General features: G+C 38.8%; 1 protein-coding gene across 1 annotated transcript; it reads right to left on the reverse strand.

Moving 5' to 3' along the window:
- Positions 1-2: 2 nt before the first annotated feature.
- LOC121505575 (probable polypeptide N-acetylgalactosaminyltransferase 8) lies at positions 3-12,279 on the reverse strand. Its single transcript, XM_041781014.1, has 11 exons — positions 12,087-12,279; positions 11,145-11,388; positions 10,042-10,208; positions 9,508-9,691; positions 8,828-9,025; positions 8,575-8,689; positions 5,463-5,648; positions 5,230-5,367; positions 1,576-1,671; positions 1,326-1,493; positions 3-187 (listed from the first exon to the last, which is right to left on the reverse strand). Exons 1-11 carry the CDS (start codon positions 12,277-12,279, stop codon positions 20-22), a joined length of 1,857 nt encoding a protein of 618 aa, XP_041636948.1. The 3' UTR covers positions 3-19.
- Between the last annotated feature and the right edge of the window lie 661 nt (positions 12,280-12,940).

The following is a 12,940-nucleotide window of genomic DNA, read 5'->3' on the forward strand; positions in this document are numbered from 1 at the left end:
TAATGGTTTGGCTTGTTACTTACAGTATCTTTTCTTTTTGTTCTCCAGTCTTCCAGGTTTCTTCAATTACATGTTGTATAGTCCAGCTCTGACCTGTACATTGCTGAACAACAAGCTTGTAAGAGCCATCAGAGTCAAAAGCAGCTTCAATACATCTCTTTGTTTTTCTGTTTTGGATTTGTCCACCCTTGGAATAAAAAAAAACAAACACATTGATATTGCATTTCTACTCCTCTGGACGGACCTCTCAATAGAGGCCTAGTCCCATAGTCACTATGTCCAAGAATTGTTAGGCCTTATGACCTTAATCACAGACTTCCAAAATCCAGTCATTGAATCCTTGAGTGAGACTGAGCATTTGTGCAAAGTTTGAAACAAACAAAAAACCAAAAAACCCTCAAAGGGCTCTGAATATAGGTCATGTTCACAAGAAAGGCTGGAGAGTAATGGATGAACATGAGGCCCAAAAACAATGGCCTTTTAGCTACAGTGTATAAAAAGTATTTACCCCTTCGAAGCTTTACCCTTTTATTGAATCGATAAATCAATCATGGTCAATCTTACATGGCTTCTTTGACAGAAAAAAATGACAAAAAAACTCTTTAATGTCAAAGAGAAACAGATTTCTACAAAGTAATGTCAATTAAAAAATATTTAATGTAAAATAAAAGACTGCATGAATATTTTCTCTGAGTTGCTTGGAGTGTTCTTATGTCTCCATGGTGTAATGGTAGCCAGGAATACTGATTAGCCAGTGAATGGACCTTCCAGACACGTGTCTTTATTTAACAACCACACATGATGAGTCACTTTCTAGGGGGTGAATATTTATCCACTTATTTTACCTTACATAATTGTATTCAATTGACAAAACTTTGCAGAAATCTGTTTTCACTTTTACATTAAAGATTTTTTTTTATTTTGTCAAAAAGGCCAAATTATATTGACCATGATTGATTTATAAAATCAATAAAAGGGTAAAACATCCAAGAGGTGATACTTTTTAGAGGGACTGTAAATGTTAATCACCATGGTAATTTGTACATCAATGTAATTGCAGCATAAAATATGAGAAAACTGAAGCTTAATCTTAACTTTTAAATATCAGGACACGAATCCTGCACATTGTCTTCATGTTTTCTTGGTGATGTTTTTTTAATAAAGGAAAATTGTGAACACATTGGAGCAATTGTAAACAGACCTTAGAGATACTACAGAGTTAAGCAAACAATAAATGATGGTGAGAAGCACTTTCAAACAGATCATGGGCACTGCCAGCATAAAAAAACAGTCTATGGAGACAGGCCCTAAAATGCAATACCTACCTGTTTAAAATCCCACAGCATGTTGAAATTTTCCTGCAGTGCTGTTTCGCACTCGTAAAGTCCTGGGTCAGATCCTAAGGTGGTATCTACCAGACAGCGATTGCTGCTGTACTTATGAGATTTCAACTGACCAATAAAGATTTGTCCATCAGTTTGATAGTAACAAAACTGCAGGGAAAAAAACCAGTATTGCATGTAAAATGACAATAAAACAGACCCTGTATACAAGCAGTTTAATCTCCCATCAAACCTGAGGGGTGAAGCTATGGCATGGGTACAGTATGGGTGTGTTTCCTGGCATTGGACCTTGGTCAACACAGAGATCTGGCGTCAGTTTATTTTTCAGCTGCCAACAGAAGAAAAACAGAAAGTCACTCTTTAAATAAACGGAGCAAACAGTTATATGGCAAACAAAACAAATGTTTAGCCATGTGATGAAGTATGTATGATGTAAAGTAACTTAATTCTTTGCTTTTACATCTGTTTGAAAGTGGATATTTACACAGTCTCAACATAGAAAATATTTGCAGGCAATACAAGAATTACCGCATGGCAGCTGAAGGTTTGCAAGAGCAAGACGCTGAAAGTACATCAGTAGGTCAAGAAGAAAGTCTGGGGCCATTCCCAATTCACAGTGAATGTCATTAAAAAGTTTGAATAAAAGCCCTTAAAGTGATTTTGGATATTATGTAAAAAGAAGAGATAATGAACTTGTCCTATGATTCCTAAATCTAATCAGTTCATCTCTGAGACAGAGTGGACATTATTTCAAAGTTTGAAAGACATTCCTCACAGCGATATTGCTTTTACAAACAATCTATGCTCATAAGGATCAATGGCCCTGACCTATAACCTCCAAACTCAAAGAGGAGTTCAAAGAGGAGTCAGAGTGAACATTCTCCCAAGTTCAAAGAAACTCCCTCAAAACACTGACATATTATGTCCACAAACAAGGGGTGTCCATGAGGACCAGAGGCTACCTATGCACTATGACCAACAATAATGACTTCCTCCTTGGGTCAGGGTGGACAAATTTCCAGAGTTTGAAGAAAAGCCTTTCAAACATTCTTTGATATCATGTTCATAACAAAGGGATGCCCATAAGGATCAATGGCCCTGACCTATGACCTCCAAAATCTAAACAGTTCATCCTAGAGTCAGAGAGGACATTATTGCAAAGTTTGAAGAAAAGCTCTTAAAGCTTTCTTGAGACATCATGTTCAAAACCAAGGGATGTCTATAAGGACCTATGGCTTTGTCCTATAATCCCTAAATTTAATCAGTTCATCTTTGAGCCAGAGTGGACATTATTCTAAAGTTTGAAAGACATTCCTCAAAGGGAAATTGCTTTTTTTTTTTTTTTTTTTTTTTTTTTTTTAAACAAACAAGGTATGCCCAGAAGAACCAATGGCCCCGTCATATGACCTCCAAAATCTAAACAGTTTATCCTAGAGCCAGAGTGGACATTAATCCAAAGTTTACAAAAAACCCTCAAAGCATTCTTGAGATATCAAGTTTAAAAAAAAGTGTGTCCATAAGGGCCAGTGGCCTGGACCTACTACCCAAAAATAACCATTTCTCTCTGGATCAGAGTAAACAGTGTCTCAAGCATTCTTGAGATATCAGCTACAAAAACAAGGGATGTCCACAAGGAACCATTGCCTCCATCTATGACTTTCCAAATCAAAACAGTTCATCCTTGAGTCAGGGTGGACATTATTCTAAAATTTGAAGAAATTCCCTTAAACCGTTCAGACAGGACAGAAGTATGCACAGTTGACTGACTGACTGGAGGCCTAAAAAGTAGCATTTAACCCAACTACATGCATGATGACTGCAACACTCGCTCACCATTTGTCCAGTGTACACATTCTCACCAAGTCTGCCTATCGGCATTTCTTGCTGTTTCAATCCATGGTCCACCCTGAACATGGAAACCTCTAAGGAGCTATCCATTTGTGATTACAGGTACATCTCAAAAAATTAGTTTATAATGAAAAAGTTCAATATTTTTTGCCACTCACTTCAGAAAGTGAAACCCATATATTAGAGAGACTCATTACACATAGAGTGAAATATATTTCAAGCCTTTATTTCTTGAAAATTTGATGATTATGGCTTACAGATAATGAAAACCCCAAATTCAGTCTCAGAAAATTAGAATATTGTGGAAAAGTTCAACATTGGAAAGTCATGGTGTCACACCCTAATCAGCTAACTAACTCAGACCCCCTGCAAAGGTTTCCTGAGCCTTTAAATGGTCTCTCAGTCTGGGTCAGTAGGCTACACAATCATGGGGAAGACTGCAGACTTGACAGATGTCCAGAAGACAGTCACTGACACCCTGCACAAGGAGGGTAAGCCACAAAAGGTCATTGCTAAAGAAGCTGGTTGTTCACAGAGTGCTGTATCCAAGCATATTCATAGAAAGTTGAGAGGAAGGAAAAAGTGTGGTAGGAAAAGGTGCACCAGCATAAGGGAGAACCACAGCCTTGAGGACTGTCAAGCAAAATCCATTCAAGAATTTGGGGGAGCTTCACAAGGAGTGGACTGAGGCTGGAGTCAGCGCACCAAGAGCCACTATGCACAGACAAATCCTAGACATGGGTTACAAATGTCGCATTCCTCGTGTCAAGCCACTCCCGAACCAGAGACAACGTCAGAAGTGTCTTACCTGGGCTGTGGAGAACAAGAACTGGACTGTTGCTCAGTGGTCCAAAGTCCTCTTTTCAGATGAGAGTAGATTTTGAAATCAAGGTCCCAGAGTCTGGAGGAAGAGTGGAGAGGCACAGAATCCACGTTGCTTGAAGTCCAGTGTGAATTTTCCACAGTCAGTGATGATTTGAGCTGCCATGACATCTGCTGGTATTGGTACACTGTGTTTTCTGAAGTCCACAGTCAACACAGCCATCTACCAGGAAATTTTAGAGCACTTTATGCTTCCTTCTGCTGACAAGCTTTATGGAGATGCTGATTTCATTTTCCAGTAGGACTTGGCACCTGCCCACACTGCCAAAGGTACCAAAAGCTGGTTCAATGGCCATGGTGTTACTGTGCTTGATTGGTCAGCAAACTGGCCTGACCTGAATCCCATAGAGAATTTATGCGGTATTGTCAAGAGGAAGATGAGAGACACCAGACCCAGCAATAGAGATGACCTGAAGGCCGCAATCAAAGCAACCTGGGCTTCCATTACACCTGAGCAGTGCCACAGGCTGATCGTCTCCATGTCACGCCGCATTGATGCAGTAATTCATGCAAAAGAAGGCCCAACCAAGTATTGGGTGCATAGAAATAATGTATTTTTCAGAAACCTGACATTTCTGTTTAAAATATCCTTTTTTATTGATCTAATGGAATATTCTAATTTTCTGAGACAGTACATTTTGGGTTTTCATTATCTGTAAGCCATAATCATCAAAACTTTAATAAAATATAGGCTGGAAATATTTCACTCTATGTGTAATGAGTCTCTCTAATATATGGGTTTCACTTTCTGAAATGAGTGACAAAAAATATTGAACTTTTTCATGATATTCAATTTTTTTGGATGTACCTGTATTCAACTCATCCAAAGAAACTTGGAGAAAGCTCAACGAATGAGATTACTAGCACAAAATGTTCCCTGGCGTTCTCTCCCAAAGCAGCAGCTTTATTTCTAATTATGAGCTATGAGTTCCTGTTGTGACAATTAATGTGTTTTCAGAGACAGTCCTGGACAAATACAAGTGATCCTAGAGATTATGCTAAGACAAACAAGACTGACATGCTTCTTTTAGATATGCTATGAGTTGGTCATTTAGAGCTTTAAAATAAATGTCATGATTATGAATAATGCCCTACTGTAAGTCCTAAAAAAGGCTTCTGACATTTGATAGAAATATCTAATATTGCTTCTACTCACCACTCCATAGGCTATCAGGTCCTTCACAGGAATCAGCGCAGGAAAAACATTCTCCAGATACCATTTAAAGGGCTTGCAATTCAGTTTCTCCCTCAGCTTTTTCCTCTCAGACACATCTCCAATATCTATCCCATGATTCTGTGGGATGGGATGCAGAGGTAACTAAGAAAACTACTTTGATAGGGTAGAAGATGCACAATGTAGGCATGATATGAGCAAATGGTGCTGCTTACATCAAAGGGGAGATTCCAGAATATGTTAACATTGTGTTTATATTCATCCATCCACACCTCTGCCACTCTCAGTGCATTGCGTTTTACCATCTTATCAAAATCTGGAAAGTAAGGCTTTATATTTCGCTCAATGTGGGCGATTCTAGAGCAGGGTACAACTTCTATGCTCCCACCACAGAGCCACACCTGTAAAAACAGCACAGGTTATTTAAGGCATTTGAAACACAGACCTCATGCATTCACTGTTTCAGGCAAAAGTTAAAATTTCCCAAGGCAGTGAAAGAAGTTCTCAAATGCTGCATGCACACTACACACATATGATAATGTGTGAAGGCAAAATTCCCCTCCTAGTCTTATAATGTCTCAGAATACATCAAAAGGGCTCTCAATAATTGATCAAATATCATAATAAAGAAGCACTTATAAAAACCATGCTAGTTCAATCTTTTTCGCACCTGTGTTGCTTTACATAGCCTAGTTTTATGCAATCTGGGCACGTGGGCCTGTATGTTACCTGCTTACAAAACTAAAGTCTAGTGATGAAAAGCTTGCTAACACCCTGTATTAGTCAACAATATTCTACGGTGGCCGAGGGGTCTCACACGAATGCAAATTCAAAACGCTTTGCAAAAAGAAAAAACACAACGACATTTGAGAAAAACACAAATACAAAAACTTGCTGCAGCGCATGAATACAAACACCCAGCGCAGTGCATGGTTACATAAACTCGGCACAGCGCGGAGGCAAACAGATTCCACAACAGCACAAAAATACAACAACTTGGCGCAGCAGATGCAAATAAAAAGTCAGGTCACAACAGAAGTGGGGCCATTATTAGGGATGGACCTGCTAACGTGCTAACGGCTCCGTTAGCAATAGAGTTACGTACCACAACGCAAACTAACTGAAGACATGCTTGGATAGAGTAATTTAAGTAAATAAACACTGTTCATTCGTCAGGCCCACTTCTTGCACATTTTATTTTGTAATCGATAAGTTTTAGAAGTAATTTTAACCGGCAGACAGCGCGGACAGCTACATTTGGGGTCCGATATGCATGACATAAGCTGTCAGACAAATGAATGGACTCGATCAATTTGATTAAGATAGTTGTTTACATACATATTAAACTGTACAGGAGGTTACAGTTATCAAAAAATCACAAAAAAACCACTAAAAATTACATACTGTGAGTACAGAAATTATTTTGAGTAGCAGTGTTGTATGTAACTTTATTGCTAACGGAGCCGTTAGCATGTTAGCAGGTCCGTCCCTAATAATGGCCCCACTTTCGTTGTGACCTGACTTTATTTGCATCTGCTGCGCCAAGTTGTCATATTTTTGTGCTGTTGTGGAATCTGTTTGCCTCCGCGCTGTGCCGAGTTTATGTATCCATGTGTGACGCTGAATGTTTGTATTCATGCGCTGCAGCAAGGTTTTGTATTTGTGTAGTGAACTTTTGTTTTTGTGTTTTTCTCCAATGCTGTTGTGTTTTTTTCTTTTTGCAAAGCGTTTTGAATTTGCATTCGTGTGAGACCTCTCCAATGTAATATTCCAACCTCAGAAACCAAAACATTTTAGGGTTAGCATACTGAAAGCTAACTGCTAATGACAGCATTCTTGTAAACAAGACCTTTCAGCTGCATGAGCAGAACAAGTTTGCATATTGATATTAGCAGTTAGCTTGATGTACAGCCTCACAGAGAAGTAGCTGCTTACTATTCAGCTCTATGTAGGCAACAGACCTTTTTCAACTTCATGAGCAGAACAAGTTAGCTTGTTGACATTAGCATTGGGCTTGAAATTGAAACACAGAGACGTTGCTACTAGCTATATAGTAGTAATTGGGCATCAGACCTTTTAAGCTTCACACGTGGAATAAGTTAGTGTGTTGGCACTAGCAGTTAGCATGATGTACAGCCTCACAGAGATCTTTTATTCTACTTAACCCTTCTTCAACCAGACCTCATTTAATGAAAATCTTTTTCAAGAGTCTCCTGGCCAAGACAGGCAGCAGCACAGTTAAAAAAGTTACAAACAATAAACAGCCATACAAACAAGCATAATGACATATTTAGCACTCTGTAGGCAACAAACCTTTTAAGCTTCATTATCAGAACAAGTTAGCATGTTGACATAAGCAGTTAGCTTGATGTACAGCCTTACAGAGATGCAGCTACTAGCTATGTAGCACTATAGGCAACAAACCTTTCCAGCTTTGTAACAGATTAAGCAGGCATTTTGATATTAGCAGTAAGCTTGCTTAGCCTCACAGAGATGTAGTTACTAGCCAGTAGTCTGTAGGCAACAGAACAGTTTGGAAGAAAAACAAGTTAGCTTGTTTACATTCGCATTAAGCTTAAAGGTGCAGTGTGTAATATTTAGCCTAGTAGCATTTAGTAAAACAAGCTTGGTTAAAATGAAACATAACACATTTTTTAAATTTATGTTTTAAATTAACTCAGAATAAGCCTTTTATTCATACATAGGGAGGGTCCCCTCCAAGGACGCTGCCATCTTGGATTTTTGCATTTTGCCTGTTTCTATGGCACCATAGAAGGAACCAAATAACAGTTAAGCATGTATTGATTTTTAAACTTCACTGGTTCCCACAGTTATCACCAGAGAAATGATCATCACACTCCAGAATTGACTGTTAGATGTTGATAGTCCCAATTTTACACACTGCACCTTTAATATAGCCTCACAGAGATGTAATTACTAGCTATTTAGCGCTCTTGACGTAACATTTTCAGCCACATAGGCAGAACAAGCTAGCATGTTGATGTTAGTATTTGGCTTGATGTACAGCCTCAGAGATGTCACTACTTGCTACTTAGCACTCTGTAGACAAAACATTTAAATGTCTCTAGATTTCATATTGTATTTTCAGTGTGACATTTTTGAAGTCAACAATATTCCTGTGGTAGCACCACCAGTAAAGTCAGAGGATAACTGAAACCAAGTTTCATGGCTTTTTTAAAAGTTGATATCTCAAAAAAATTTAAATTGCATTTTTAGAGAGTCTCTGATAGCATGTAAACAACGACAATAATTCAGAACAACCCTTCAGATCCTCAGCAAATTTGGGACTCCTCTTTAAACTCTTACCCGGATGCCCAGCTCCACATTTTCCCCACCATATATTTTCATTCCACCATCAAGACTCCCAATTTCTCCAAAGAACTTGCGATCGGCCACAAGAATCCCCATGATGGAGGGGCTCCTGAGGGCAGGATATGATACGTGTATTAGCAATAATTGTAAAACCTTCTATGATGGCTGAGTCAGTGCACACACTTGCCAAAATTTCATACATTTTTGTCTGTTTTGGTTGAAGTGAAACTTAAAATGTTTAACTTACTTTCCAAGTTGAGAATTGTCATTCAAAGTGTACCACTCAGGACTGAAAGAAACATATGTGCACCACAGAGCCCAGTCAAAGCCATGTGCATAAACGTTATATGGAGTTAGTGTCAAGTCATCAAAATTGACTTTGTCAAACACTGGCGTCAGAATGACAGTGCGATCCTCCTTCAGACGAGCTAGCAACGGCTCTGCCCTGGACAAACAAAACAAATCAGTTACAGGATTATCGTCACTACCAGCTATGCTGACTACGGTTGAGGCAGGTCAGCTATGAAAGCAAATACAAGTCAGCTTAAGCCACTAGTTCACACAGTAACTGGTTGAACTGTAGCACAGATCATATATTTAGTATTTTACAGGTTAAAACATCTGTCCAAGGTTTTGGACAAACATGTTTGACTCTGTGCTGTGGCAATAACACATTTTTGTATGTGGAGAATTATGGACTTGATTTATCAGTCACCATCTCAAAAAGAGCAACCAGCAACTTGTAAATTTACAAACTCTGTGGCAGTGGGTTAAATCACTATGACAACTGCAGGAATGCCTTTTTGATGTCCCAATATGCTGGACTTTTTATTCTGAAAACTAATAGTTTCTGTTTCTACCAACATGGTGGACTCATATAAAGCAGCAGGCTGTGTCTATGTGTATAATGTCAATACTTAAACCAACCACTGCACATGGACTTCTATGTGAGCATCCAAGATGGCCACCACGTCCCCGACAGCAACCTTCCACCCCGACAGTCTGGCCTGGGTGAGCCCGAGCTGCGCCGAATGTCGAACTCTCTTCACCAGACCTGGACGCTCTTCATTTATGGAGACGATGTATTCATCAAGTTTCCCCTTCAAATCCTCTGCAAGATAAAGATTTTCTATTCAGTTAATTCAATAGTCTTAGTCGCTCTTTTAGTATCTTTTGGTGCCTTTCCACCATGTGGTACCAGCTCAACTCATCTGAAATCTACCTGTTTTTTTAACTTTATTTCCCACTGGGTGTCATACCCGGTATCTGTTACTTTTTTGGTGTAACATCTAGCAAGTCAACTTACCTGTCCAGGTATTTTATTTTTCCCAAATGACTACATTCTGTTTTCATTCACATTTTATGTCACAACATTTTTTATTGGGATTTACACTTTGACAGATCACATATTACATCTAAATTGCAACAGACTGACAAGCTGAAAGCTAAATGTTGACTAACCGTTGCTGCTGTAATCATCCACCAGTATGATTTCCTTCAGCAGTCGAGCTGGTGTCTTGTCTATGATGCTGCGGATTGCTCTTTTAATGATGGACAGAGCCTCATTCAGGTAGATTAAGACAACGCTGATGGTAGGAAGATCCTTTGGGTACTTTTTCTCAGCACATCTGGGAAGAGGAATAAGAAATGCAGTTTTTCTTTTTGTTGTAGTTTTTATGGAGAAGTCATTGTTGTAACGGAGAGATCAACAAATGCATGAATCAAGGTTGTCAGCTTTAACACCTTAATAATGGAGCAACTGAGGTCTGCAATTAGTGCCTTTTTGCTCCTTAATGTCTAATTTCACTGAAAACTGGGGGAGGGATGTTATCCCATTCTTGTCTGATGTAGGATTCTATCTGCTTAACAGTCCTAGGAGGGGTGCCAAGGAAAAATGGTTGGGAAACACTGGTTAAGAGTACCTCTACCCATCTTTGCTTCTGAGAGACTCTGCCTCGCTAAAATACCACTTTTATACCCAGTCATGTTACTGATCCATCGTAAATGTACCTATTTAGTTTCAAAATGTTCAACCAGCTGTTTCACTTACTTTTCCAGCCTTTTGTTACCCTGTCCCTACTTTTGACAGATGTGTTGCTGCCATCAAATTGAAAATTAGCTAATTATTTTTATGAACTGGTAAAATGTCTCCGTTTCAACATCTGATTTGCTGTTTATATTCTACTGTGAATAAAATAGAGCTATATGAGATTTGCAAATCATTGCATTCTGTTTTTAATTGACATTTTACAGTGTCCCAACTTTTTTGGATGTGGGGTTGTACTTAATTGAAAAGAGGGTAAATTTCCTCTTTACCTTTTAGTATTAAATGTACAGTAACTTAGAAGTTGTGCTGTAAATGTCTATGTTTATTTAAAAACTGACTAGTTCTATATATTCTTAAAGTTAAATGCCTAAATCAACTTAAATATTTCCAACAGTTTTTCATTTGATTCTGTGAGGTATTATTCTTTTTGCACCGCTGAGGAAAGTTTAAAGTAAGATCTTTAAGTGTCAGTAAAATTGTGACTTCCCTGGTCTTCCTGTCAGGAGATCAGACTTACTTTTTAGGCCGGGTGTCTGGGATTTGTCTGTCGAGGGGCAGCCGGTCACTGAGGAAGGCGTTGTAGCCGTAACTCTGATACATCCCCTCGGCCTCTTTCTGCTCCTCCTCTGACAGCTCTTCTCCCCATCTTTTGAACAGAGGCGAGTTTGGGTACAGCTTCCTCACCACCTTCTTCTCCATCTTCACCTCTGTTTTCCTCTCCGCCACTGGCTCCCTCTTTTCAGTTTTATCCATCAGAGTCACTACAGACAAAGAAGTTGTCTTTACTTCTCTTTTTAAGATTTCTGTAGTGAAGAAGTAATGTATCGCTAAACAAACAGATCCTCCACAAAACAAAGCATTTCTGTTTTTTAAGAGATAGCTACTTGTGGCTGCCTTATGTATAAACTATCCAACACTATGATGATGAGAAAAAAAAATATGAGAGGATCCATTACTTTTCAAGAAAAAACTAAATATTCTCAAGTTTAAATAGTCATTAGTTTACAAGAGAAAAAATAGATTTTTTTTACTTTAGAAGCTGGAAATGTAAGTGAACTAGAACGTAGAATTTTTGAAGCTATAAAGTCAAAAATCCAACCACTGTCCTCAGCTTTGTTTCTTGTAAAGCTTTGACTTTACACCGCTGAGAATTTAGGATATTAAAATGTGACTTATTTTAGTCAAAATGTGACAATTTTTAAACTCAACTTGATTTCGTCTACATAAACAACTTTATAATCTCAATTACTTTTTTAACCAAAACTTTTTTGTACAAACATTAACTGATCCTCTTTATGTTTTGGTCCTTATACACCACGATTTTGATCATGGTTTTTAAAAAGTAAAGATGTACAAATTCAGCCAGTCACTTAAATGCAAATCACAGATTAAATTCTCACTTGATCATGAAATTAATTTACGGACCCTCTTCTGGAATTTTCTTACAAAAGGGACTCACACAGCCGGTTGATGCTGGCCTCCATCTTCTCCATCCTCTGGAGCATCCCCTGCCCCTTGATGGAGTCATTATGGTGGGCTCTCTGCAGCTTCTCTGAGTGGGTGTGGACCTCATCTTTAATAGAGCTGAGGTAAAACAAAAGAGCCCCCCCGGCAAAGACGAGAAGAGGTCCTTTGATCCAGCCTGCCCTCATCCTTCTGCTTGTGTGAATGCCATCACTTTACACCGACAAGGAGGAGGAGGAACTCACCTAATTTCAGGTGCTCTCTCTCTCTCTCTCCACACCCTTTGCTCTCACACTCACAAATCCCAACACACACACTGATCCTCTATGGATGTGTACATACAAGGAATTTTCCTATTTTTGTCACATAAATGATAAACATAACAGTGGAAAACCTGTAGACAGTAGTACTCCTGTATGGAAGCCCTAAGCAGACATGCATTTATCTATTTTATTTACTCCGTTGCTTTGACTATGACTAATGTCTGCACTTGGACATGTAGTTACAGTAAGGCTGAAGCCCACAGAAATGCATGGGCTCAAGGAAAACCTCCAGAAATTATTGTCTATTATTTTAGAAACCATGGACTGTGTCCAGGAGACTACAGAGGAGAAGGACCATGCAGCATGTCAATCAATGAATGAAGCTGAATGGATGGAGAGGAACACTAAATGTGAAAGTATATTTTATAATAGTGGAGTTCTTGAAACTCTAACCCCTCACAGGACACGACACATTCAAATGACGTGGCTTGTATAATGACACCTTGCTAGGAGTTGTACTTCTAAAACACAAACAGGATGCTGCATCCTTGAACCATCTAAATGTGTCATTTCATCTGCATCTCCT

The sequence above is a fragment of the Cheilinus undulatus genome, linkage group 23 (assembly GCF_018320785.1).
Source record: "Cheilinus undulatus linkage group 23, ASM1832078v1, whole genome shotgun sequence".
Taxonomy (NCBI): Eukaryota; Metazoa; Chordata; class Actinopteri; order Labriformes; family Labridae; genus Cheilinus; species Cheilinus undulatus.

Excerpts from the sequence above, each read along its gene's own strand:
- LOC121505575 (XM_041781014.1), bottom strand. The coding sequence starts at position 12,279 with ATGAGGGCAGGCTGGATCAAAGGACCTCTTCTCGTCTTTGCCGGGGGG. Across the intron at positions 5,649-8,574 it reads ATGTGGAGCTGGGCATCCGG|GTGTGGCTCTGTGGTGGGAG; the intron begins GTAAGAGTTTAA and ends CTGTTTTTACAG. Across the intron at positions 1,494-1,575 it reads GCCATAGCTTCACCCCTCAG|TTTTGTTACTATCAAACTGA; the intron begins GTTTGATGGGAG and ends TTTTCCCTGCAG.